This window comes from Pseudopodoces humilis, chromosome 8, assembly GCF_049639895.1.
Source record: "Pseudopodoces humilis isolate 2021_Gansu_Grassland_sample_001 chromosome 8, ASM4963989v1, whole genome shotgun sequence".
NCBI classification, from domain to species: Eukaryota; Metazoa; Chordata; class Aves; order Passeriformes; family Paridae; genus Pseudopodoces; species Pseudopodoces humilis.
In genome coordinates this window covers 34,109,647-34,134,728 of record NC_142207.1, presented here as the reverse complement: position 1 = coordinate 34,134,728, position 25,082 = coordinate 34,109,647, and the positions used below count along the sequence as shown (strand labels likewise).

The window sequence follows — 25,082 nt, the reverse complement described above, 5'->3', positions numbered from 1 at the left end:
AGTCGTGTTTAGGTATGATTTACTCTAAGTGGTAAGGTTTTACAGAAAATCTAAAAATTGGAATGTTCATACTTTTAAGATAAGCCTCAAAATGATGTGCTAGCTTCTATTTTAAAACTTCAGCAAACCAAGTTGTTCTGTTTTTCTTCAACACAGTACAATGAACATAGGTCTAACATTTGAAATTTTTAACTGTGGCAAGAACTTTGAAATTTTACTTTTACCAGGTGATAGAAAGAAATAATATTCCAGCATTTCCTGTGGTGGGTAGAACCAATGCTTGTTTGGAGAAGCAGCCCTTGCAGTGCGTGTTCAGCTTTGATCCGTGCTCTTTAGCCCCCCAGAACCCAAAAATGATTTGATCAACTCTTCACCCTGTGGATGGTTTGTGAAGAAACCGGCCCGTGCCTGCCTTCCCCGTGGGAGTCATGGCACAAGAGCAAATAGTTCTGCAGCAGAGAGGCCACAGAGGGAACAGAGATCAGAACTGTTCCCATTTCTACTGAGAAAAAAGAAAGGGGAGATGGTGTATAGTAAATAAAGAGTCAATAATTGTAGTACTCTGAAACCTAATTACTTTTGGTATTTATAAAAAGGACCTGCATCATTCAAAAGAGTATATTTTAGCCAATTTTACTGATTATGCCTCCAGTCATGGAGAGTTTTGTTTGTATCGATCTGATCCAGGAGAGGGATTGGCTCCAGAAATGCCATTCTTGTCAGGCTCCTGTTTTGTGTAATATAGTGCCCATTTCAAAATTTAGATATACCCAGATTAATTTGCTCACAGATAAGAACAACCCACAAGATGCTGATTAAGAGGAAAAGTAAGTGCATTGAAGCAGACAAACCAAAACCAGCCCAACCCCACTCTTGACCATTTAAGCAGCATCACTGTCTGGGCAGGCTGAGCAATGTGTGAAAAGCTGATCACGTAAAATGCTGTTTCTGTATTTGTTTTTCTCTCTCTCTCTATCTCTTTTTTACATTTATTTTTTTTGTCATTGCATGATGACAACAGGCTGATGCACTGAGCTGAGCTGGGATTCTGTGCTGGCTTTTTACTGGGCTTCAAAAAGTAGAACAGAGTGGTGTAATATTAAAGGTTGTCCTTTGAAAACTGTATTAAGATGGTATTTCCTGACATACCTTCGCTGTGCATTCAGCCCAGGGACTTGTGGAAAGACATTGTGTTTTTTGCTGGTTTTGTCCTATTTAATTAAATAAAGCCGGGAAGAGCTGGGGTCTTAAGGAAAGTGATAAGGAAAACAATGTTGGGTGTAAGTCTTCTGCTCAGGTTTCTCTTGGCTTGTTCAAAATACTATTGAGAATAGTGAAAATGTTGGATTATGCAGGTCACCTTGGATGCACAGGTCTCTCCAGCCTTGTGTCCTTCAGCCTGTGATGGGAGTGCCTCTGCCCAGCGTCTGATTCTGTCACTGGTAGAACTGGTAGGGGTTTGCTGAGACCTGGGTTTGACCCTTTGGCTGCTGAGGTCAACCTGCTTGGCCTTTTTCCTGCATTTCTGCCTTTTCAAACTTTCTGCATTTGGTGGTGAATATGTACTTCAGAACATTTGGTGAGAGGTGTTTAAATTGCTGATGACCACAGGCTGTATTTTTACTTTCCTGTCTCTGCTGCTGGTATTCAAGTGTGACTTGAGTGACCAAGTCCTTTGAATCATCACAGATTTTTGTTGCAGCTCCCTGTATCACTGTGTACAGACTGTATTTCTTTATGTGCTCCAGTGCTCCTCTTCCACACTGGCCTGACTGATTGTGCTGTGGGTTTTTTTTGCAGTGTGTGCCGGCACCGAGAACAAGCTGAGCTCCCTCTCTGACCTGGAGCAGCAGTACCGGGCCCTGCGCAAGTACTATGAGAACTGTGAGGTAGTGATGGGCAACCTGGAGATCACCAGCATCGAGCACAACAGAGACCTCTCCTTCCTGAGGGTAAGCAGGCTGCTCTTCTCCTTCCCTCTGCTTCTGCCTTTGGGGGAGCAGCAACGGGTGCTGGGCTGGAAAAGACCAGGCATCTCTCTCACCAGCTCCACTGTGGTGGAAGAGGATGATAAAATGCCAGGGATGTGCACAGAGCAAGAGCAATGTCATTGCTGTGACAGGTGCTGTGAGTGTGAGTCATTTAGATTGATCCAGGGAGAAATGGGGGAGAAAGCTGTGGCACTGGAAGGTGACACCTGGCAGGTCTCTCACTTGTGCTGCCAGCAGGTACAGGGTAGGTTAGGAGGGGTTGGGAAGATCAGAGAATCATGCAGATAAGCACTGGAGGACTGGAGAAGCTAATCCTAATAAAATGCTAGGTATGGACAGATTTTGAGACTAAGCAAGGGAAGAGCTCTGGGCAATGTTTGTGGAGCATTTAAGAAAAAGAAAACAAAGTGATTGCTGGATGAAGATGAGCATTCTTCGGGTATGAGACTGGAGCTATGAGCCTAACAATCTCCAGCATCCAGGGGAAGTCTGTGATAAATGAAAGCTGTACTGCTTTTGGGAAGCCTGGGTTGTGCATTCCATCAGTCCTCTTTACATCAAATTTTGCATTTGTGAAGGAACATTTCAGTGTGGTTTGCAGATAGCCTGTTGCCATGTTAGCAAGCACAAAAGAGAGAGGTGAACATCGAGTTCAAAGAACTTAAGCCCATTGTAATTTGGCATTTCGCATTCTTTATATTTAAAGAAATATCCCACTAAAGGAGTGATCCAGGTGGGCATCTGAGGATGCTGCAGATGATGTGACTCTAATATGGAAGGCAGGTCTGAGGGCCAGGGTAGAACAGGCAGCCTGTGCCAGTGTGGCTGTGCTCTGTGCTGTGATTGCACTCTCCATGACACAGATAAGTGTTTACACTGCTCATATTGCCCGCCTGTACCTCTTAAAAATGCTGAAGTCATGTTCCAGGATGTGTGTCTGTGTGTAAGGGGCACGTTCACGTGGCAGGAGCGGTGGAGTTGAAATCCGGCAGCAGGAAGAGGCAGTGGGAGGCAGCCCCAGCTGGCTGGGTTACACTCACTCGTTCCATTTGCTGTGTCTCAGGTGAGCTGAGTGCTCAATTTCAGTCGGTAAAACTGTGAACTTTCCATCACAGTTTCTAGCAAAGGCAAAGCCAAGTCTCCAGCAGCGTGTTTAGCTTTGCTTCACATTGAATTTGTTGGGGATTTCACAGCCTTGCCGCTCCCTACATTGGCATATATTTGCTCAAAGTGAACACCAGGCTGCTGAAGGATCTGTGAGCAAAATTCAGCTACCAGACATGTCTGAAGTTTGGGGTGCTAATTGCACTCAGACTAACAGATTGCCTGTTAATTTGAGTGACGAATGCCTCGGAAGTAAACGCTATCCGTACATTTCACAGTTGTGACAGGTGGGGAAAACACATTCGTTTTTGCTCTGAAATAGATACAGCCTCTGTGCAGCTGGGGCAGTGTTCCCCCACGTGTGGGACAGGTGGCAGATCCTCCTTCTGGGAGGTCAGGATCCCTGCTCTGACTGAGCCAGCTCTGCAGCTTCAGATGCCTCCTGAAACCCCTGACTGGGCCATGGTGCGTGGCTCAAATTCATCTCAGAACTCAAATTCACGTCCTTCCGCTTCAGCTTTCCTTCCTCCTTTTGCTGCCTGCTGGGAGGCAGGGAAAGCAAATTACTTGGAAATTAGGAATTAGCGTTCCTCTATAACTGCTGCCATAAGCAGTGTAAAATATTGGTGGAAAGAAGGCAGTAAAATCATCAAATGGGAGCAAGAAGGAGAGGCCCTGTTGAGTAAATGAAGGCGGTTTGGTCACCTGTGCTTTTTGGTGACAGCTACTATTGCTTTTTTTTTTATTAGTTTTATTACTTCTCTTACCTGCATCTGCTCCCTCACAGATGTCTCAGCAGAAAAGCAGAACTTGAAACAAAACTCAGCAAACTGGAAGGCCTAGTTAGTATGATAAATTGTAGTCATTAAAGTAGAAAACCAAACAGAAGAGAACATGTTCTCGGTGAGGCAAATAAATAAATAAATGTTGGCACATTTACGCCGATAATTCGACATTCATTAGTCAGGCAGTATTACTCCTTTTATCATATTAAAAATGGTTTTAATGGCCAAATGAAGGTGGCAGATGGGACATAACTAAGAGAAAGGCTGTTTGTCTCTCTCAGACTTGAATATGGTGAACTTGCCGTGCAACATCACGCTCCTTCAGCCTGCTCCAGGGTTTCAGTCTCTGTTTCAGTAATTGCCCTCTTCTTCCACCAAAAAAGCTTCAGATGGAGGCTGGTGCAGCCCTGGGTTGTCTGTGTCCCCATCTGAGGATGACCATGGCTCTGTGTGCCCACCATGGCTCTGTAGTGCTCAGCTCATGCTCCAGGACAGAGGGAAGACCCAGTGAGCCGTAGGCATGCTGAGCCTTTTCATCATGCAGTAATAAACAAATAGCATAAATGAATTGAAGTGAAAAAAAAACCCATAATTTTATTTACCCTGCAGAGGAATGTTAAAAATCAGCATCCCATCTCTCATATTTATTTAGACATTTATTCCCTAAGTAGATTTGCTTTATGTCTATGAGTTAGCTCTCTGGATATCTGCTGATGAAGACTAAAAGGGGCTGGCTGTCACCTGAATGAAGTGCTCAGCCACTTAAACTTCCAGGTCTGCAGTTCATGAGGAGCTTGATTTCTGGAAGAAGGGATTGCACATGCCAGTTGTTTCTTTTCCTGCTGTTCATATGTGTGAGCAGAGCAGGAGTACATATTGTCTGTGTTATTTTATATTTTATTTTGGTTCCTGGTTGTGTTATAGTCTTGGTATTGCTTTCCTGTGAGCAACTGCAATATGAATTTGTGTTCTGCATGTGCTGCCCTCCAGCTCTGCCAGCTCTGTTCCTGCTGCTTGGTGCTTCCCTGTGCTGTGACCACAATGGAGTTGTGGCAGGGGAAAGGAGCACTTAGTAGCAGGAAAAAATTGTGTCTAAGCCTGAGTTGGGTAAGGAAAGGCATTTCTGACATCTGTGGGCTGGTAGCTGGCTTGCTTTTTCTTATTGAGGCTCACCCTATGCACAGAAAATGTTCAAGGGGTTATTGAGTTTTTGAAGTCCTAGCTCTGCCAGCCTTGGCAGTGAAATGAGGCTGAGGTTAATGCAGCCCGTGGCTGCTGCAGTCCCACCTCCCTGTGCAGCCAAGGCAGGCTCTCCACTGGGTTGGGTGCTGCCAAGAGTCTGATTGAGCAGGACAAATAGCTGGGTGGAAGAGAGTCCCTTGGAGCTGCCTGGTCCCTGTCATGTGTGCAGGCTCACCCAGCAGTGATGGGGCTCAGGCCCCATCTCCCCCTGCTTCCCAAGGCAGCAGCATGCCTCACCTAATTGCACAGGCCAGGCTTTTGCACTAGGATTTGCTCCATGAAACCAGATAAGCTGCTAGAGCTGGTTCGTGTCTTGAGTCTCATCCAGGCGAGAGCTGAGATTTACTTCCCTGCCTTGGACTTTAGAAAAAAAAAAAAAGCCTTGAGAAAAGCTCAGATTGTTCACTGGTTCATATTGCAAACAACTGTTTGAAGAACAGAAGGGGGAACCTATTTTAGTTTTGCTTGGCAGAGCTGACAGTTCCTATTGTGGGCTGTACTTTTTTCTTAATAACATCTCCATATTCAATTTTCAAAATAAAATACACAATTAGTGTATCACATAACAATCTTCTGCAAGTACTTCTGTTGAACACATTTGGTAAATGAGAGTTATCTTTGACTAATCCCCTGGCTTTTAGAAATTCACACTCAGTAAATTGTCTTCTCATGCCTGGATTTTATTTAACCAATTCAGATTATTTATTTTTACAGACGTGATCAAAGTTCTGTGCTGTTCCCTGCCATAACTCTCCCAAGTGATTATGAAAGTCATTTTTAACCACAATCAACAGTCTTCAAAAATTACCTACCACTGCTTTATGGGTTCTTTTTTCATTTACCTCAGCAGCACTTGTGTAGCACCTCCAGCCATGCTTGCAGGGCAGCTGTCTGACATTTAACAGGGTGGATATTTCATGGGTATGAAATGTTCATGTTACATTTATTGCAGAGATGTAGGGCCCCATCTTCTCTCTGTCAGCATGCATGGCCCCGTGCTTGGTGAGAAACACTGCCAGCCCCACCTTAGCCCCTTCCTTACAGTCACATTTAGCCTCTGTGGCAGGTGGGATTTGGCCATTTGGACTTTATATTCTTTATCATTGGTTGTGTTTAATTTTTGGAAGAAGTTTTGGTGAAACAAACCCCAGAGAGCCAGGGGAAGAGTTGGGTTGCAAAGCATGCTGCCTGCCCCCATGGCATTTGGAGCTGCTGCTTGTTAAGAAAACAGAAGTGGGGGGGGTGGGATTTAAACACTTTTTGGTCTTTTACAGCAAAACAGGGCTAAGCAGACCCTTTTGAATGCTCTGGTGGCAGAGATGCTGGCACAGAGAGAGTCTGCATCTGAGCAGACGTGTCGGGGAGGGGCGTGCAGAGATGGGGGGACACTGCTTGGCAGAGCAGTGTGATGATGTGTGTGGCTCCTGAAGGCCTGGCAGCACAGCTCTGCCTCCCTTCTGCAGCAAAATGCTATCTGACTGCCCAGCTGACAGGCTTCAGTAAGGTCCCTGCTCTGAGAAAGGGCTGTGGAGCCCTGTGCCTGTCAGCAGAAAGACAGGCTGTGGGGTAGCTGTGTCTCTGTGGAGGGGGATTTTCCCCAGAAGTGCTGGGAAAGCATTGCAGTGTGGCCCTAACCCAGAATGGAGATTTCCAGGAGAGGTTTGCTGGGCAAGGCTGCCCTGTAGCATTTGTCATGCAGTGAGTTGCATCACTTGCACACTTGCCAGTGGTGTTTTGTCCTTGGCTGGCAAGAGGCAAAGTGGCCTCCAGGTAATTACAGACATGGAAATTGAGTACATGTATTTATGTGTTTGTAATTGCCCTCCCAGGACCTTACCTGTTAGAAACATAAACAGCAGAGGTGTGATGGTCAGAGCTGTGTGTGCCACACAAATCCTGGTGGAAAGAGGACGCCTCCAACTTGCTGTTGGACACAACTGCTGTGCTGGGTGGGTTACAAGAGAGCAGTTGCATGCCAGACCATGCTCCTGGCGTGGACAAAATGTTTCACACCGGCTGTGATCAGCTGCCAGCTGTGCTGGGTGAACCTGAGCTGAGTTTAAAGCGAGCTGCATCCCAGCCTCAGAGGGTGGAGTGGGAGCAAAGGCTAATTGCAGAAGGCATATGTGATACAGCTCTGCTCCAGGAGAATGGCTTCTTCTGCCATTTTCCACTGCTTGTGTAGAAATAACAGCTTACAGTAATCATAGCAGTTTAAACTCTTCCCAAAATGGCTAGGAAGCAAGGTACAGTAAGTAGCTGAATACCAGGCACTGTTGTGGTAATTGGTGTTCCCATGGCCCTCCTCCCTTTATATTGACAGGTATCACACTCCACATAGTCCCAGAGATAAAGTCAACCAGCTCCATGCTGACCCCACCACTCCCAGAGCTCCCCAGCTGGTGGGCAAAAGTCATCCAGTGCTTTCTGACCTAATGTCTTCAGAGCTGTCACATTATTTTTGTTCTTCTGTTGCTTATCCCCTGTGTTATACTGACAGATCACCTGCTTTCCTGTGCTGTCCCAGTCTGTAATTCAGGTATGCCCCTGTAGCTCTGCAGGCTGGCTTTAGCAGCCCCTGTGCCTCTCTTGGATGCTCAAAATCCCCTCTTTAGCACTGCCTGTCATGGTTTCAACCAATATTTTATAGACACAGGACATGGTGATGCTCATTTTGTGCCAAAATCTCTGGTCTAAGCCTCAGGCTGCTGCTGCTGGTTGCAACTTGGTAGCCCAGGGACCCTTCCCACACCTCTCCTTCCTTCTCCCTAAAAGGCTGGGTCAATATACAATTAATCCTCAAGCTGAGTTTGCCAAGCTGTAACCAGATATATGCTCATTAGCATATATTACTTAGCAATTATTTTTGGTGGCTTGGTGTGAAAAGTACATTTGAAATTACCAGTTGTGTTTAGGAGGAGAGTTGGTGCTGTGGAAATGCAGGCTCCTGTTTTGGTGCAGCCATGGACTGTGGAGTGAAGATTTGTGTCTGTGCCTGCTGGGTGCTCTGAGGCTCCCCAGGAAGCATTTTTTGGGGGAGGTTGTTAGGGAGGATGGCTGCAGATCTCCAGGATAGCCTGTGTCTAATGGGGATGGCACTGGGCTGCTCCTCACATCCCACCTGCTGCAGGGCTGCCCTGCTGAGGGCTGCCAAAGCCACATCCCCGTGCCCATGTCCCCGTGGTTGATTTGCTGTATAAAACTCGTGCCATCCCTCTCAGGGAGTGATGAGTAGGTGCTGTCAGTCTGCTGTTTGCTGTGCATCCCCCATGAAGGGGCAGCTCAGAGCCTCCCCTGCCAGAACTCTTGGGGGCTTGGGGATGGATCCCACCATGGGGCTTGTTTGGCCTCTTCTCTGGGTTGGCCAAGAGCTTCCCCAGCTCTCCCACAGCCTTTCTTTCCCCTTGTCTCCTTCAATATCCTTCAGCTGTATCACGTGCAGAGAGGAAAGGTCAAGATTTGAAGTCCAGGTTGATTAAAGAGTCTCTTTAAATTGTCTTTCAGCATTTCCCATTCAGCTTCTATTGTACAGCAGGCACCCCATCCCCAGCTGCCTGGGAAGCCTGTCTGATTCATGTGCAAGGCAGTAGTAGCCAGTCTAGATCAGGAGAGAGATCAAAGAAGCCTGGCTTAAATTATTCAGAGCAGCTCAAACCCACACACATGCTCGAGATCAGCAATATCCTTTTCACTCTCTCTCCCATTTTTGTGTTTGCAGTGAAGCTGCCCTTGGTTCAGAGCAGAGCAGAGCACTGGGGAGGTTGTGTAGGCCTGGGGGCTGCACCCACCTCCCTGTGGTGTGAGGTGGAAGTCTGTCCTTCCCTCTCTGCTCCTGTTGAACCTCAGCTTTTGGGTCTGGCAGGGGTGCCCAGGCAGGTGTGGGATGCACAGTATGGGAGTGCTCCTGCTCAGGACAGTGTGCCACTCCACGGTACTCCCACCACCTTGCTGGGAAATTACGAGGTGCAAGAGGCTCCAGGACCAAAGATATGCCCAGGACATAAGGATCACTGCTGCAGGTGGAGTGTTTCCCAGTTTTGCAGAGGTACATGCTGGGTGGGTGCAGGCTGGCAGCAGTTCTGCCTTGAGTCGTGTGTGGAGGGTGAAAATACAGACCAGGAGTCAAATATTTAACATGAACAAAAGTAACTGGATTTGTGGCTCTGTCTAGGCTTGTTACTTTTTTAAAATTAAATACAGACCATAGATTCATTTTTTTCCCCCAATGTTTAGTGCCTGATCAGAGTCCTCCTTCTGTCCATCCATGAAGGGGTCTGATGCCTGGGTGTCTGCAAAATACATGTGGCTAAGCCAGACCACAGAAGCTGCTGGGATGAGTACTATAAAAATGTTGGTAATGCAGAGGAGGACATTATTAAAAATAAAACAGTGTTAATTAGGTGGTGTTTCTCTTGGAAGCTGATCTTCCCTCTAGGCCAGTGGAGCCAATTATATCCCCTCTTTCAACCACCTTGTGTTGTTAATGATCTTACTCTTGAAATGTAAACCTCTTCCCTACAAACAAATGCTGGCCTTACTGAAGCTTAAGAAAAACAAACAGCAGAGTAAAGTTAAACCTGCCAATGGAAATAAAAAAAAAAAAACCTGAAACAACTGTGGTTGCAAACACTTTTAAATTATAAATGGATTTTTTAGGTAGTAAAGCAAATGAGCAGTTTTCCTTCAAGCACAGAAAGAAAGGTTATGTGGTGTAAGTGGTGAGAGTAATGAGATTTGAAGTATTAACCTCAGCTAGAAGATGGTATAAACTCTATCATTTCACTCTGTTCACTGATAAGCTTTGCTCAGATGTCATTGAGGCTTACTTCTTCTCCTCTTTGTCCACCCACCCTCTCAAATCCTTCAGTGGAACAGAGATGGAAGTTAGGAGCACTGGAGAGGGATATAGCTCCATATATAATTAATATGTAATACATATTAAATATGTAATTAAGTTATTGTAGCCTGTGCCAAGTGAAGTGTGTTATGCTTTCCTTTGAGTAACATTTCTCTGTTTTCCTCAGCATTTAGACAATACATTGCCAATTTTTCCTCTAACCCTCCCTCCAATCCCAATTTACTATGGAATAAAATTAAATTAGACAAACCAACTGTGAGAGAGCTGAATAATCTTGTATTGTAATACACTGACTCAGAGTCCTGGATCAATGGGCTTGAATTACTGTTAAAATCCATATGGAAAGAAAAGCAAAGTCTTTTGCTGTAAGCTGTGTCAAGGGGTGGAGAAGCAGAGGCTTAGCCAACAGTTTTTGTGCTAAACTGGATCAATTTTAAAGGTTTCCTCTGTAGATGCCAGCCACAGGGCTTTTATAGTTCAGAAATGTCAGCACAATCGTGCAGGTTGCAGAATTCAGCAACAACTCTCCCACCCCAAAACTGGCCACTAATTACAAATTACAGCCCCACAGTCACACAGACCCTGTGTGAGTGCCCAGGAAGGCTGGGACAGAGGGAGAAGTTGGCCTTCCTGAGCATCCTCCACAAAAATAGCATGCCAGGGGAGAGTTTTCATGAATGTGTGCTAGTGAAAGCTGTGTGGGGCTGCTCTGAGGAGCTGGGGGACTGGAGCTGGCCAGGGTGTGATAGAGGATGTGTCTTTGTGGGACTGAGGGATTGAGGATGGGTTTGCCCAACCCAACATCAGGCAGCAGGGATATCTCTGCTCACCACACGTGGGCTGGTTCTGAGTGCTGAACCCCGCAGGGTATGGAACCAGCTGCCACTGACCTCTCAAGAGAGATGTGCCTGGGGTCATACATCATCATGGGAAGGTGGAATGGGAAAGGTTTGGTTGAAAAGTCGAGGATCTAGTCCTAGTTCAAGGCAGTGTTTCCACAGGGGAAGCACAACCGGTCTCATCCAGTGGTACTCAGTGTTTGAACTTAACTCAAAGGGTAATAGAGTCTGCATGCTGTACTGAATGGCATGCAGTGTTTCTTTTCCCCCTTTGGTGGTCATTAGTCCTTCCAGAGAGAAAGAATGAAGTGCTTTGAGGTAACGTCTGAACATAATAAACCTGAAAATGTCAAAAGGCAAGGCAGAAATATCACGCTGATTTTGACAAACCCGCACTGTTTTGTGCAGGAAAAATAATACTGGTAGCTTAATGTTGCTCACTGGAGAGTGGTTATACCAAAAATACATTTTGTGAGAGAGTTTATGCTCATGCTTTAAGAAACCAACCTTAATGAGCACAACGTGGAGCTGAAACCCTCAAAGTAAATGCCGTTCAGTCTGAATATGGTAAAAGAGAGATTCATAGCCAAGCTTGAGTGGTGGCCAGACCCTGATGCCACTACTTACTCTGATTTCTTATGTTTTGGGATGTTCACTTATTTCTGATCCTGATGTTTTGGGATTGACTCAGATCCTAAAGTGCCAGGAAAAAAAACCTGTACAATATTATAAATTGGTGTCTAATTCAGAATAACAACGGTGATGGTGGAAGCATCTGTATATTGCTGCCTCCAGAGAGGGGAGCTTGAGATGTGCAACAGGGTTGGCTTGAATTCTGTAAACCAAAAACAACCCCCTGGTGTAATGCATACCCCAGGAATAATAATGACAGTTCACCCTTAAAACTCTAATGAAGAGTGAAGGCCTAAGAAAGTAAAATCCATTCTGAATATCAGGGAAGCACAGAAGATGATCAGGGAAAAAGAAAAGGCAGCTGCAAACCTGTGACCTCCCTGCATTTCTGTCCCATTTGTGTGATGTTCTCGTGAGCACACGATACCTTGCCTAAAACAGAGAAATGTATTAAAATGTATTAAAAACAGCCCTTGCCTGGATCCCTGTGGAAGGACACTGCTGGAAGGGACTTGATAAGCTTTGGTTCCAAATAATTGTGGGTGATGTGCAAGCAGAGGGAAATCAGGTGGAAATCTTTGCAGGTATTTGTGCTGTGTTATAACCACCACAGAGAGCGGAGACAGCTGCTCAGCTTCAACCCACAACGTTTTCCTGGTGCTGGTTGCAGTCCCAGCTCTCCAACTGGTGCTGGGCGTCCTCCTCTGCCTTTTTATTTTTGCTGAAAATGCTGACATTCGGAATTGAGGCCAGGTGAGGTCCATCAGTTTAGGAAGTGGGAGCTGACCCCCCTGTGCTGTCAATTATCTCTGGTGCCTAGCAGCGGTGTGGCCAGAGGTCACGGCAGCGGTGCCCGGTAATGACGGCAGGTGCTGGAACACGCTCCCTTGTCAGCTCATCATTTCAGTGCCAAAGTGATAATTTGATCTCAGCAGAACAGCTGGTTTTAGACTACAGATTATCCACTATTTCATCTCCTCGCAGAGATTTGTTTCAGCTACAGATCAATTATGTCCCAAAACAACACTCGGTTCACTTGTATCGTGTGAAATGAAGATAAAATGGGTTCAGGCATTAAGGATAGATCTTGTATTACAGACTCTCTGTCCCTGCACATAAATACCCATCACCAGGGAGTGAGCATTCATTCCTGGAGCTGGTTGTGTTCATTTCATTAGGAGGCAGTGAATTATTTTAGCTGAACAATGCATATGTTAGAATAAACCGTGCTTAAAGGGACATTTATTTCTTGCACTTCCTGTAAGTGTCCCTGGTTGGGGGACACCCTAATCACTCAAAGTGATCAAATGTACAGTCAAATACATCTCCTTAGAGCCTGTTGGGAAGCACTGCATTTTGTGTGCGAGGAGATCAGTCCTTGCAAAGCAAGTGTTTTCACATAGTCTTTTACTTGATGTTATTGGCCTTTTAAACACAAGTTTTTCAGTGAAATTGAGAACTTTTGCTTCATTTGCAATGAAGACCCCTCACCCTGGAAATCAATCTGGAGCGTGCTCAGCTGCCACAGGCCAGGACTATGCTAAGAAACAGCAAAGTCCCAAAATCATGGAATAATGGCGTAGCTAGAGGTATTCCTAGTAGGCAAGCCAGCATTTCCTTGGGCAGAGTAGGTCCAGCCCATGTAAATCTGTACCAACATGGTTATGTTGGCATCTTTCACTGCAGCCCTGCCATCCCCTGCTTGGGGATGGATTCAGCTCGTGCTGCTGGCTAGAGCTAGCTGCAAGTATTCACCAAGCAAATGCTGGTAAAATGTTAAAATACTGCTTTTGCTTTGGCTTGGTGAGCCTGGTGTTTAACCAAAGGTTGTAGCATTTATTTAGTAGAAGAGGTAATGAATTAGCGTGCTTTTCCCCTGATGGATAGCAGGGATGCAGGTGTCACATGGTGGTTATTACTGGAAAGTTCCTCAGCATGCTTCTGTGCCACTTGGGGGGAGTAAACTACCCACCCTATCGCTGTTTTCTGAAAAAGAGGAATTTTCAGGTAGCATTTGGAAGCTTTCTTCCTCTGTAGGCAGAGTGGTGGGAGAGGGGAGCACTGTTAGCAGGGTTATATACAGCCCCATGTTGGGAGGTATGGAGCAGCTGGCTCCCAAGAGACCTCACAGCACTCAGTATTCCCAGGGCTCTTGTCCTCAGCTCGATCTAACAAGATGAATTTGAAAATATCAGCACTGAAAGGGAAGCATTTAGAATAAAGTAATCTGCACACACGTGCACAAACACGTTGGAGCCAGCCAAGCCTGCAGCCAGGAGCTATAAAAATCCTATTTATTTAAATGACTTTGAATAGAGTTCACCTACTCCCTGAGATTTCAGTTTAAAAAGAAATAATTTTGGTTGTGTTTCTGCACCTCAGCTCCTCCTGTAAAAGGTCACCTTTCTCCAAATGTGCCTTCAGATTGTGAGGCCTCGGCAATTTTTCTCTTTTAAAAAAGTTTCAGTTGTTGGTTAAAGCTCTTGCTGTACCCCAAACGTTGGGTTGTTCCTTCTGGAAGGAAATGACACATCCTTTTACATCTAATAAGGGCTGAAATCTTGCTAGATGAAACAACTGGTAGTTTTACAATGTCTGCTGACTGAACCATCCCTGCAACTCAGAGAAGCCTAAACCCAACAGTTCCAGAAGCAATTTTCAATTTTTCTTTTTCTCACATGAAATTTTAATGCTCCATCATGGCATGAATTCATAGTGGATGCAAATGTTTATCAGATCTGCTGCAGACAGCATCCACGGGATGTTAATTTGCCAGAAGCATGAATCCCATTGTGTGTGGTTCTCAGGGACTTCTCAGAAGCAAAAGGAGCTGGCCTCCATCTTGGCTTTCAGGAAAGCTCCCAGTGAAGGTTTCTCTTGTTTCCTTAAATAAACATCTCCAGCTCCATCCTCCAGAGGCATCTTGGTGTGCCCCTCTGGGGCTCTCATGAAAGAAAAAGGACTTGTCTGATAGCACTCTTAAGAGGCAATGATTTTTCTTACCCCTCACTTAATTGGCAGGTAATTGGCCATCATCTGGCTCAATACAAGGCTTTGTTTTTATTTGTTTATTTTTTAATTGAGCTAAATGCCTCCTCTGCTTTCCCACTGCCTCTGATCTCTGCTGGAGATAACAAATCTTAGCAGCCTGGAACATCACACGTTTCCCGATGGCTTTTGTCTCCCATATGCTCTGGTTCAGTTACAGTTTTGGCTGATCGCTGTGACAGCAAAACACCTTTTTTATTTAAGCTACAGCTTTCTAGAAATATGTCTTTGGGCTTAATCAACATAACCTTCAGCAGTTCTTTGAAACCCAGGATCTAAAAGCCATGAATGTCAGAAACACTTTATGGCTTGTGGGAGCCTTTAGTGCTTCTGACAGATAAAAGTGGAGGAGGAGGCCATCAAAAAATGCACCACATACAGGCTGGAATGGGATCTTGCTGGTGGCTGACAGTTGTGCCCCTGCATTGGAAAGGAAAGGCTACTGAAAAGAAAATGTGTGACTAAAAGACGCGACATACTCTGCAAGACATCCACGTGTGCCGAGCTTGGGCACCCTTTACTGGCAGAAACTGTCCTCTGCCAAAAGGTCTTTTGGATGTCAGAGCTGTTGGTTTATTATTAGGACAGTACTGCTGTTGTTATTTTTAAGAAGGAGAGGATAAAATGAGAATAAATTACAGTAAAATGTCAGCTACTGCTGAAAATAGAGGAGCAGCAACAGTGTGTGTCTGGCATTTCTGCAGCCAGGCAAGCACAGGCAGCAGGAATCGTGCCAGCGTGTGCAATTTCCATCAGCTCCAATTACTACCTTGGACTGGTTTGAAATATTTAAAATTTCATGTTTAATTTTGGATGATGTTGAATAACAAGAATCAAAATATGGAAATTCACTAAGGAGTATTGGTCGTAACAAGTGCGTATCAATAATGTAAACCGTGTGGGACCGAATGGCCCTGGTCTAAGACTTTTCCATTTCTCTTGTGTTCCCTGTCTGAAAGTGATTTATTAAACAATCCTCTGAAGGGATTGTCCTTCTCCACTATCTTTTATTATTGGTGGGAGCCAATTTGAGGCTCGCTCTGTTGTGCGAGGGACCGGTTCCCTCGTGTGATTGATGAGCCAGATGGGAAGTGATTAGACTTTTACAAGCCCATGCTGCTTGGAACAATATTACCAGGAGGAAAAAAAAGAAAAAAAGTTGTTGTTCAAATTTCAGATTCATAGCCTATTATTGTTTCTGAGGTTCTCCTTCCTCCTCTTCCGTGTCTCCTCATTTTTCTGGCTTGCTTTGCACGATGAGCAGAGTGCGTGGAAGAGCGGCCGATGGAGGTAACCGTAGGAGGCAAAGCTGCCAGCTGTTGTGGGCAGCCACGCTTTTTTCCCTTTATTGTTGTTGTTTTTTATGAAGACTGATTGTGATTTGTTCCTGATATTCTTCCCCAGAGGTTTGCCTTCTTCAAAGAGAGGCAATAAACCAGGCAGGCTGTGGAACAAGGCTGGTAGCAGGAGGAGGAGGAAGGGTACGTGCTGCTTCCCTAAGTGCAAGGAGGGGAAAACCACAGTCCTTTATATTGGGGAATATAATGTCAGTGTGAAACCTGTTTGCCTTCTGTCAAAAAGCATTCTCTGGATCACTCCATGGTTTGCATGCAATGATGGCCAAGCAGACACTTCTCCCAAGGATCCCAGCAAACCTCATATCTGACCATGCTTAGCAGGCAGCTTTGCTCCTGTCTGTGTTGGAGTCCAGGTGTCCTCAGCTGTCTTTCACCCCAGCCAGCCATTCACCTTTAGCACATGGTTGTTTCATCCTCTGCTCCTTCTTTTCCCTGTGCCAGGCAGAGTCTCATCCTAGAAATTTAAGGTGGTGCATTATCATCTTTGCCCCTAAGATCCCTAAATCAATTCCTCATGTTTTCATCCAGGGGTTTGCTATTTTTTATTTTCAAAGTCTTCCTCAGGAGAGCTCTAAAGCTTTCCCACTGGAGCAATGTCAAATTGCAGCCAGACAGCTGAAACACAGGCACTGTACAGCAGTCAGGTATTGCAGTGAATGGGGAATCCCTTTCCCCTGGTACAAATTAAATGGATTATTCCATTTTACCTTTAAAAGTGCACCCTTTATGCATGCACCAGAGCCTCGGGGGACTGTCCCCTGTCAGGGCTGCTCGCTGAAAGTTATCACTGAAGCCAGACTAAGATGATGCCCAACCCAGAACCTCTGGGGAAAAACACACTGGAGAGATGAGCACGAGCACTGCTGCTCGTGACTTCTTGGCATCTCAGTGGAGGGATTTCACCTTGGGCAGCTGGAGTGGAGCTTGGGATGTGGGTGCTGTTTTGGTGGCACTGAAAGGATGTTTCATGAGTAGTGTCCTGCTGTCGATGATAAAGCTTTTGCAATAGAGAAAAATAAGGTAATGGGTGATGTTTTATGAGACCTAATAGTAGATCACAGCACCTGGGTGAGGAAGGTGGGAAAGGAGGATTTGTGACCAAGAGAAGCAAACTTCTGTAAAAGCTAGAGCTGTAGAAATATTTGATGCTTCAGCTGAACTGGGAAAGAATTAGAAAAGTGAATTGGGGTTTCCCCAGGTGAGAAATCTTTTCATTTTACTCATCAAACCAAAAATCCTGCAAAGTGTTTCTTTGCAACAATTGAAAATTTTTGTTCATCTCCAGGTTCTTAATTTGCTTTAAATAATGTGTCCTAGTAAACTTCAAAGCAATAAGCACCTTGATTTTTCAAGTGTGTTTTTACTTCCCCTTCCCAGGCAGAGCTATTTGCCACGCTCAAGATTAATATGCAGTTTACTTTGGTCAACCAAAAATTGATTTATTTTTTTTTTTCCCTCTGCTGATATGTTTATTCTTTGAAAACTTTCTCCAAACTAATAAGGATGGATTTTTCTATGGCATTTTATCAAATCTTCCTTCTCTTTGCTGGGTTAAAATTTGATGGAAACAAGTTATTCATAAAAATGCAGGTCAGATTTTGTTGTAGTGAAGAGTTCTTGCCTCCGTAAGAAATGTAATAAATGAAACAAAATAAAGATCACAGAAGTTGTAGTAAAATTTGTAAATGTATGTATCATTGAACTGCATTGAAATTATCGTAAATGGTGCTGTTATATTGTTTAATTATGTGCAATTAGCCCAGGAACTGCTCAGTCCCTGCTGGAGCCTTTTCTCTTGGATTTACAATATGTCATGGCAGAGTATTTTTCCCATTACTGTTATGGAAACAGTAATTGAGCTGGATCTGATCTCCCACATTGACTGGCTTTATCCATAGAAGTGTAATTTATATATGTACAACTTGTTGTCTTTGCCATTTTTAACGGGAGCCTGGAGCAGGCATGGGAGAGATGGCAGAATTTATAGTCCTCTAAGGCATTTTTCATAAAAGAGTCATCTGTGAACACTTGATTTGAGCATATAAAGCAGGAACAAGTTAGTTCTGGTAAGTCTTGGAAGTGCTTGTCTTGTGGTCCATGGACTGGTGACGCCCTGGGCAGTGGGGTTAGGGTTTGACTACAAACATATATCCATTGGGAATCCTTCAGAAGAATCCAGGGAAGAATCCAGTCCTTGCAAAGACTGATCTGGTGGATGCAAGGATTTTGCCTTGCTAAGCATTTCGTTGCATTTGGGGGTTTCTTCATATTGATCTGCTAAACCCGCTCAATAATATGATAAATAATTTATTTGCTGACACTTTGCCCAGCCTGCTCTCTATGCACCTCAAAGAGATGCGCTGTGAGAGCTGTCTGTGTTAGCTCTGCAGGCAGGGAGGGCAGTCAGAAACAAAGTTCAGCTGGAGCCCCTCCTGTGAGCTCGGCTGCCTCAGGCACGTGCCAAGGAGAGAAGGATGCTGCAGGGCCTGGAGAAGGCTTTGGGTATTGGGGAGACTTTTGGCTAAGAGGTGCTGTGCAGGGGTGCCAGCTCCTGCCTGGGCACAGCAGCTCCCTGTTGTGTTGGAGCTTGAGCCAAACCAAAGATGGGACTTTGGGTTTTAGAAAAGGCCAAACCACTTGAAGCCTTTCTCTGTCCACCTGTAAACACAGAAGTGGTGCAGCTTAATGTGCACACACCATACTCAGGGAAGGTAAAAGGGGTGACTGTCTTGTGTCTCTGGACCAGGACAGCTCTTTGCCTCAGCGTCTTTATACACCCTCCACCTTGCTCCTAAACCATCAGGCATTGCATCAGATGGAGCAACAGCACATCAGAGCTCAGGCTGGCAGCTCCTGGCAGGCGTGGTACCTGTGGATGGACTGGAGCTGTCTTAGCAAACACTGAGCCATGTGCAAGTTTGTTCAAAACTGTTTCCATCAACGCAAGAGTACATTATTTATGATTCCATTTTCCTCTCTGTTTGGAGAGCTTTTATCAAATCAATCAGAGAATTAATTAGGTCATTATTATTTTTTCAGTATTTGCCTAAGCCTTGGTGTATTTACACTACACAAATAGAAAGTCCATCAGTAAATGGGATCAGAAGCTTCAAATAACTATATTCTTCCCCCATACTTCAGGGGAGGAGCCTGAGAGTGGCTCTGCAGTATGACAGCTGGCAATGAAGTTGTGATATATAAGAAATGATGGGATGCTGTCAAATGTCATTTGTCATCTGTGTCCTGAATGAGATGGGCTCTGTTCTGTGCTCTTGGGAGGCCAGAGTTGTTTTGGGCCCCATTTCACAACTGAGGCCCCAAGAAGTTAAAAATCAACATACATGAAAGGCCCCAAGCAGGTGTTACCCACCTTTTGCACAGATTCTCCTGCATCTTTGTTAGTGTCCCCTCCCACATCTGGTGTCACCTCCACCATCTTCTGCTTGTAGTTTGAGCTTCCCAGAGCAATGCCAGGCACCATTGCTGTGGTCTTTCCTCAGAAACAGGTCTGGTTCTTTTATTCAGACCGACTCGTTTGTTGCTTTTGCCAAGATGAGACCAGCAGTGGGTGGCCTGGTTGGCTACCAGGCTTGGGGGCTCGGACTAGTGGGGACAGTGCTACTCCTGGCACCACATTTGCCATGGTGGCTGCACCAACAGCTTCTCAGATGTGTCAGCACATGGGTTCTGCAGTTTGGGATTTGCTGCTCCCTGACCTGCACGGCAGGGAGAGAACACGTTCCCGCAGGGTGATGTGCCTGAGGTGCACAGGGAGCTCCCTGGTGAAGGGGGCCACCAAAATGGTGCTTCCCATTGCCCAGGGTGTGGGAGCTCCTGGGCCAGGTGCTGTGGATGGATGAGAGCAGGTGAGGATAAGGGGCCTGGGGAAATGATGGCAGCACTCCGTCAGGGTGAGTTAAAGTGCTGGACAAAACCCAACGTGCTTCAAGAGCATCCCAAGGTGAGGAGCCAGAATGACTGAGTATTTTCCAAGACCAAAGCAGGATAAGGGGATTGTGTGGAATATGATACTGCATGACCCCTGGACCCCACCTCATCTACTCCATGGGGTTTATTTTCAAGTAACTGTTGGGTTTTGTTCTTACAGCTGCTTGGAGTGTTAATAAAAAAGCTTTGCAGTGCAATTTTCCTCCAGGTGACCCAGCTATTCTGAAAAGCACTAAGGGCCACTGAACAAAAGTGTATAATGTATAATTAATGCAATAATTGTATAATTTCATTCCCCTTTTCATCAAAGTTGCTGTACACAGTGCATGTATTAAATATGACTACAGTGCTGTTTCCCAAGACAACTGCTGAAGATGAGTTAGGAAGTTCTCAATAGGCTATTCCATTTAAACATTTTCTTTGCAAAATAAATACAGGCTGTCTTGTGAATAAGAATGAGATTAGCTGAAGTCATTAATTAGTATGACTTTTTAAAAGGAAGCTGTAAATGGAATAATTTACCACATACAGCATCTTAATTTTCTTCACTGTGAGATATTTTTCTTTTTTTGCTATTTACTCTCGCTGTTAAAATGTTGCTGTTCAAGGGCTTTCATAAGTTTTGAACTTCATCTTTGGTGGGTTCCCCTTGGTTTTTTAGTTTGTGTCTTTTTCACTCAGTCATCCTGCTCCTAGGTTTTGGACAGAGGGAATATAATTGTGACTGAACCATCTTTGCCTCCCTCAGACCTTGTCCCTGTGGGAGTTTCCCGTCACCAGAGGGTTCAGCTTGGTGCCCAAGACAGCGAGTTTTGACCTGCAGTTATCTAATAGATTAGAAAAAGAGATTGCAGGGCTGGAGATCTCTGAAGGAAGGAGAGCTGGGTATTGGCATGGTTGTCTCTTGGAACGTGAGCATCATGTAAGTTCTGGCAGTGACCTGGAGACCTGAAATCCTGAAAAGGGACACAGAAGAGCTTTGCATTAGTGTGTTGAGCTCATGTTTTGTTTTCACTATGTAGTTCACTTTGGAAACTGTTGAGATGTGTGTTGTAGGGAGATCAAAAAGATCATTTTTGTTGGGTGGAAGGGGTTAAACTGAAGTTCAAAAAGAAAACTTTTAAGGGTTTGTATCATAAAGAAACTCAGAAAGATGAAATTAAGATGGTTTAGTCTTAGAGCTTTTCCCTAAAGCTTGGAGCAATTTGTTTAAACATTGATTTTAAGATTTATTTTCTTACTTTTTTTTTTTTTCCAGTGGCATGATTTTCATTTCTTGTCTGGTGTGCCTGTGTTAATTTTGTACGCTATCACAAGCCTAATTCTTCTCGGTTTCAAATGAATATCATATAAATTAATTGCCATATGATTACCATGTAATTACATTGTGACTCATGACAGTTTAGACAAAGTATCATAGCTGCATTTTAAGAAGTGATAAATGTTTGACTAATGTGTCAGAAAAATGTAAATATATTGTGATTATTGTGGCACTATTAAACACATTAATTCTCTCCCTAGTTTCTGCAAGCTGTCAGTCATGCTGTGGCAAAGAGCAGTCAATCCAACTTCCTAAATTTATCTTTGTTTGGGCAACATTTAGTATTTGGGAAGATTTTTGCACCTAAGACCGTGGAGGAGGGGGGTGGTCTGAGTGGCACTGCAGGATTATGCATGACACTCTGGAGACACCTGTATTTTCCAAGTCAGCTGTTTATTAAATAAATCTATCAAGTTCTATCTTTAGCTGAAAATCAGGAGCTTTTTTTATTGTATTAACTAAGTGGCTATTCTGTAAGTCCTGTGGTCAGTGTAAAAGGAAGGGCAAACCCTTTTTCCAGCTGCTGGGAGGTGTCAGGCAGGCTCCTATTGATGGCAAAAACATGTTTAGCATCGAGTTCCTTAAAATAGTGTCTTTAGTTTAAATGGGTCTGAGGTCTTTAAAGCTATTAGGAGACTGAGCAGAAGCCCAGGAAGCCACTGAAAACCAGATAATGGGTGTTTGCTCTGAGTTATGAATACCATCACCACTGATCTGGTCTTATCGCTTAGAGTGAAGTGTCCCAAGCAAGACAGCAAGATTACAGAAGAGCACATTGCTGTTTTTCAGCTTTCTTTCCTGCCTGGCTGTCAGCACCATGCCAGAAGCTCAGGGTAAAGGGTGGTTACCCAGACCCCAGCGAGGCAGAGAGCTTCTGGGCTGCTGCAGGGATGTGGGCTGCAAGCTCACAAGTGCTTGTCTTGTCCTCCTTTGCTGCCCTGCCCCTGTGTTAGTCGAGTCCCTGTGTTACTTGAGGCACTTGCCAAGGGTGTGGAAGAGCTTCATGAGCAATTCCAGAGTGGGACAGATCTGATCATGGCCCCCCATCTTCCCCCCCACACACCCTGCCTTGGTACTGTGCCCTAGGGATTCTGGTTTTGTCTAGATTAGCAGCGTAGTTGCTGATGTTTCACCAACTAAATTAAGCAGCCATCAGTTGAAATGATTAATTGAACTGAGCCAACAGGACAATATCCTCTGCTCATTTAAGGTCCTGCTGGAAGCAGACTAGTAGCAGTTGACAACAAATAAATAGGCAGATCCATTTAAAAAAAGTAAGCGGTGGAGTTGGTGAGGAGAGAAAGGGTAAGGGAGGTGTTTCTAGTGGATTTACAAGCTGGAAATGATCAGCCCCGTGGCTTAGAATCCCCTTCCTTGATGCTGAGTGACAACTGAGTCATCCATCTCAGATGGGCTCTGAAAGGCAGAAACTCCGGCTAGCAGGGCTGCAGGGAGCTACTGAGGATGGAGGTATTTCCCACCCACTTATTTCCAGCCATCCAGCTGGAAAACAGTGTCCCAGTGCCCTATAAACCCACCTCTAGAGAAACAGTTTCTAGTCTGCAGCAGCAGGAAAAATGAAATAAAGTTGCTGTAATTCTGGGAAGGGTGAAGTTCAAAAGCCTGCGCAGAGCTTGGTTATGTTTTAACAGTGCTGAACATGAGGAGTCTCTTTCCTCTTCTTCCTTGCTCTCCTTTATTAGCTGAGAAAAGTGGGGAAGAAAATAAATTGAAGGGCTTGGTTAATGCAATGTGTGATATTAGAAATTACCTTAATAATGAAATGCATGATTAGACCAATTAGAGAAGTAGGATGGAAATGCTGTGTGTGTAGGTAGTGCATGCTTAGCATACACAACCCCTAAAAACAGGGCTGATAACCATCAGGGAGGCAAGAAAATCACTTGAAAAAGGCAAGAAAACCTGCTTTGATGGTCTTTGCTGTGGCCAAAGCCAGGTCACCTTTGTCCTTCTGACTTCAATTATTTTTATCTGTATACCTTTGAGAAAAGACATTGCTGTTTCAGTAAGTAGAGTGAAAATGAGCACTTTCTAACAATTACCAGTCTTTCCTACTAAATCTAAGTGTGGTGTATGACTTTGGGAAAGCTTAGACCGTATGCTGTGATTGATGCCATGGATATGTGACCACAGCCATGCATGCTTGAGCTATGTACAGCAATGTTTTGCTTGAAAATGGGAATATTTATGTGTTTGTAGAGTATATACATGTGAATCCTATGGGATAGCAGCTTATCTGTCCCATCCTTCTAGGATCACCCATCTCAGCAAATCTCTCCTTCGATAAGACTCCCAGGGATCTAATATCTTTACAAACTGAAAACTGACCCTTTTTTTTTTTATGTCTCTGAGGGACTGAAAAATAAAACCACTCTTTTCCAGCCAGGTCTTTTCACATTATCCTGTATGAACACAGCAGCAGTAGCACTGTGGTAAATGATGTTGAAATGCAAGAAAAAGCTGTAAAAGTTAATTCAGTGAGGAGTTCTGGGTAGATTTTTTAACATTGTTATCAGCATGCATGATATGAAAACCATCTACTTCTCACTATAGGAAAGACTACAAGTGGCTGACTGAGGAGGAAAATTAAAATCTGGGGCACTTTTTAACATATCCCTTTGTATAAAATTTGAGTGTTCAGAGTGTACAGCTAAGTATTTTTTACAGTGTTGGAGACACACATTTTCTGGCCTGCCACTTCTCAATATTCCTTATTTTGTACCCGGTAGTCCCACTTTATGTACAAATTTTGTTGCTCTTCTCACAGTATGGGTGAGCTGAGAGTCAGAGCAAAGTTTTGTTTGCAGGCCTCTTTGTCCCCAGGCAAGCACAAGCATCATTTTAGAAGCCCCAAGGTGGCAGAGGCAACATTTCTGCTGTTTTTCACAAGGAAATAATGTAGCACTTTGGATTCTTCCTCTAGCCTAGTGATATAGGGCACTGTCACTTCTCTCTTTGTTTTATACTGCTGCAGTTTCAATCACAGGCATGTGCTGGTATGTTCTCCTTGAAGGCTGTTCTGCAGATAGCTGGGGGTTAAGCATAAACAGGCATAAACAAAGATGCTGTGTTGAGTAATAGGATGTTCAAGGGCCTCGTTTCAGATTGATGATGATGAATGAAAGAAGGGTTACAGAATAGAATAGGCGTGGGAGTCTGTTTATCCACAAGAAAATACTTGACACAGTAGAAAAGTAGGGAATTAAAAGTAATTTGCCTACCTCAAGTACTGTACTTTCTGTATGAGAGCTATCAATTGTTTAAATAGAGGGAATTGAAATTATACTGCCTTTTGGCACAATAGGACTTAGTCTAATTTTATCAATTAGAGTATAAACTTGTCAGAAGGAATGCTGATTAGCAGCACTTGGGCTCGGGTGTGAGGAGACAGGTTCAAAGAGGTGCCAAGTGCCTGGCTATTGGCTTTATTAAGTGGAATGTTTTGCTTAAAACATTGCTCAGAGGCTTCCAGGTTTAAAGTAAGTCTTGTCTTGTGTGTGTGTGCACCTCGGGGGGTCCACACACACTTAACTTGCTTCAGGAGCTCTGGGTAGGAATTCAAGTCTGGTGATGTCAGGAAAAGGTGACCCTGCTGTTCTAGTTTCCCTCTCAAGTCTGCAGCACGGTGCAATGCAATTCCTGCAGCACAGACATTTTTCCTCTCTGGACCTCTGTTTGCCTCTGTGTCTTGGCAATGCCGATTGCATGCTACAGTGAATCCTCATGCTGCTGCCCTTCCTGATCTTCCATTGCCCAGACTCCTGTCTGGCAATATTTCTGTCCAAGAAAAGAGGTGGATTTTGAAGACATGTGTTTTCAATGCTTATTTCCCAAATACACTTGTTTGTATGAGAATTACTGAGGATTTTGGCAACCTTGTTATGGTGGCTTTGCTGTGCCCTGGCTTAAAGCTTGCCCACCTCCAGCTGCCTGT

At 44.5% G+C, this 25,082-nt stretch overlaps 1 protein-coding gene across 1 annotated transcript in view; it reads left to right on the top strand.

Moving 5' to 3' along the window:
* Positions 1-808: 808 nt before the first annotated feature.
* ERBB4 (erb-b2 receptor tyrosine kinase 4) overlaps positions 809-25,082 on the top strand; it is a 337,006-nt gene continuing 312,732 nt past the window's right edge. Inside the window, exons 1-2 of the mRNA XM_014257738.2 lie at positions 809-827; positions 1,801-1,952. Coding sequence (XP_014113213.1) covers positions 809-827; positions 1,801-1,952 — 171 coding nt within the window. The remainder of the gene's footprint in view (positions 828-1,800; positions 1,953-25,082) is intronic.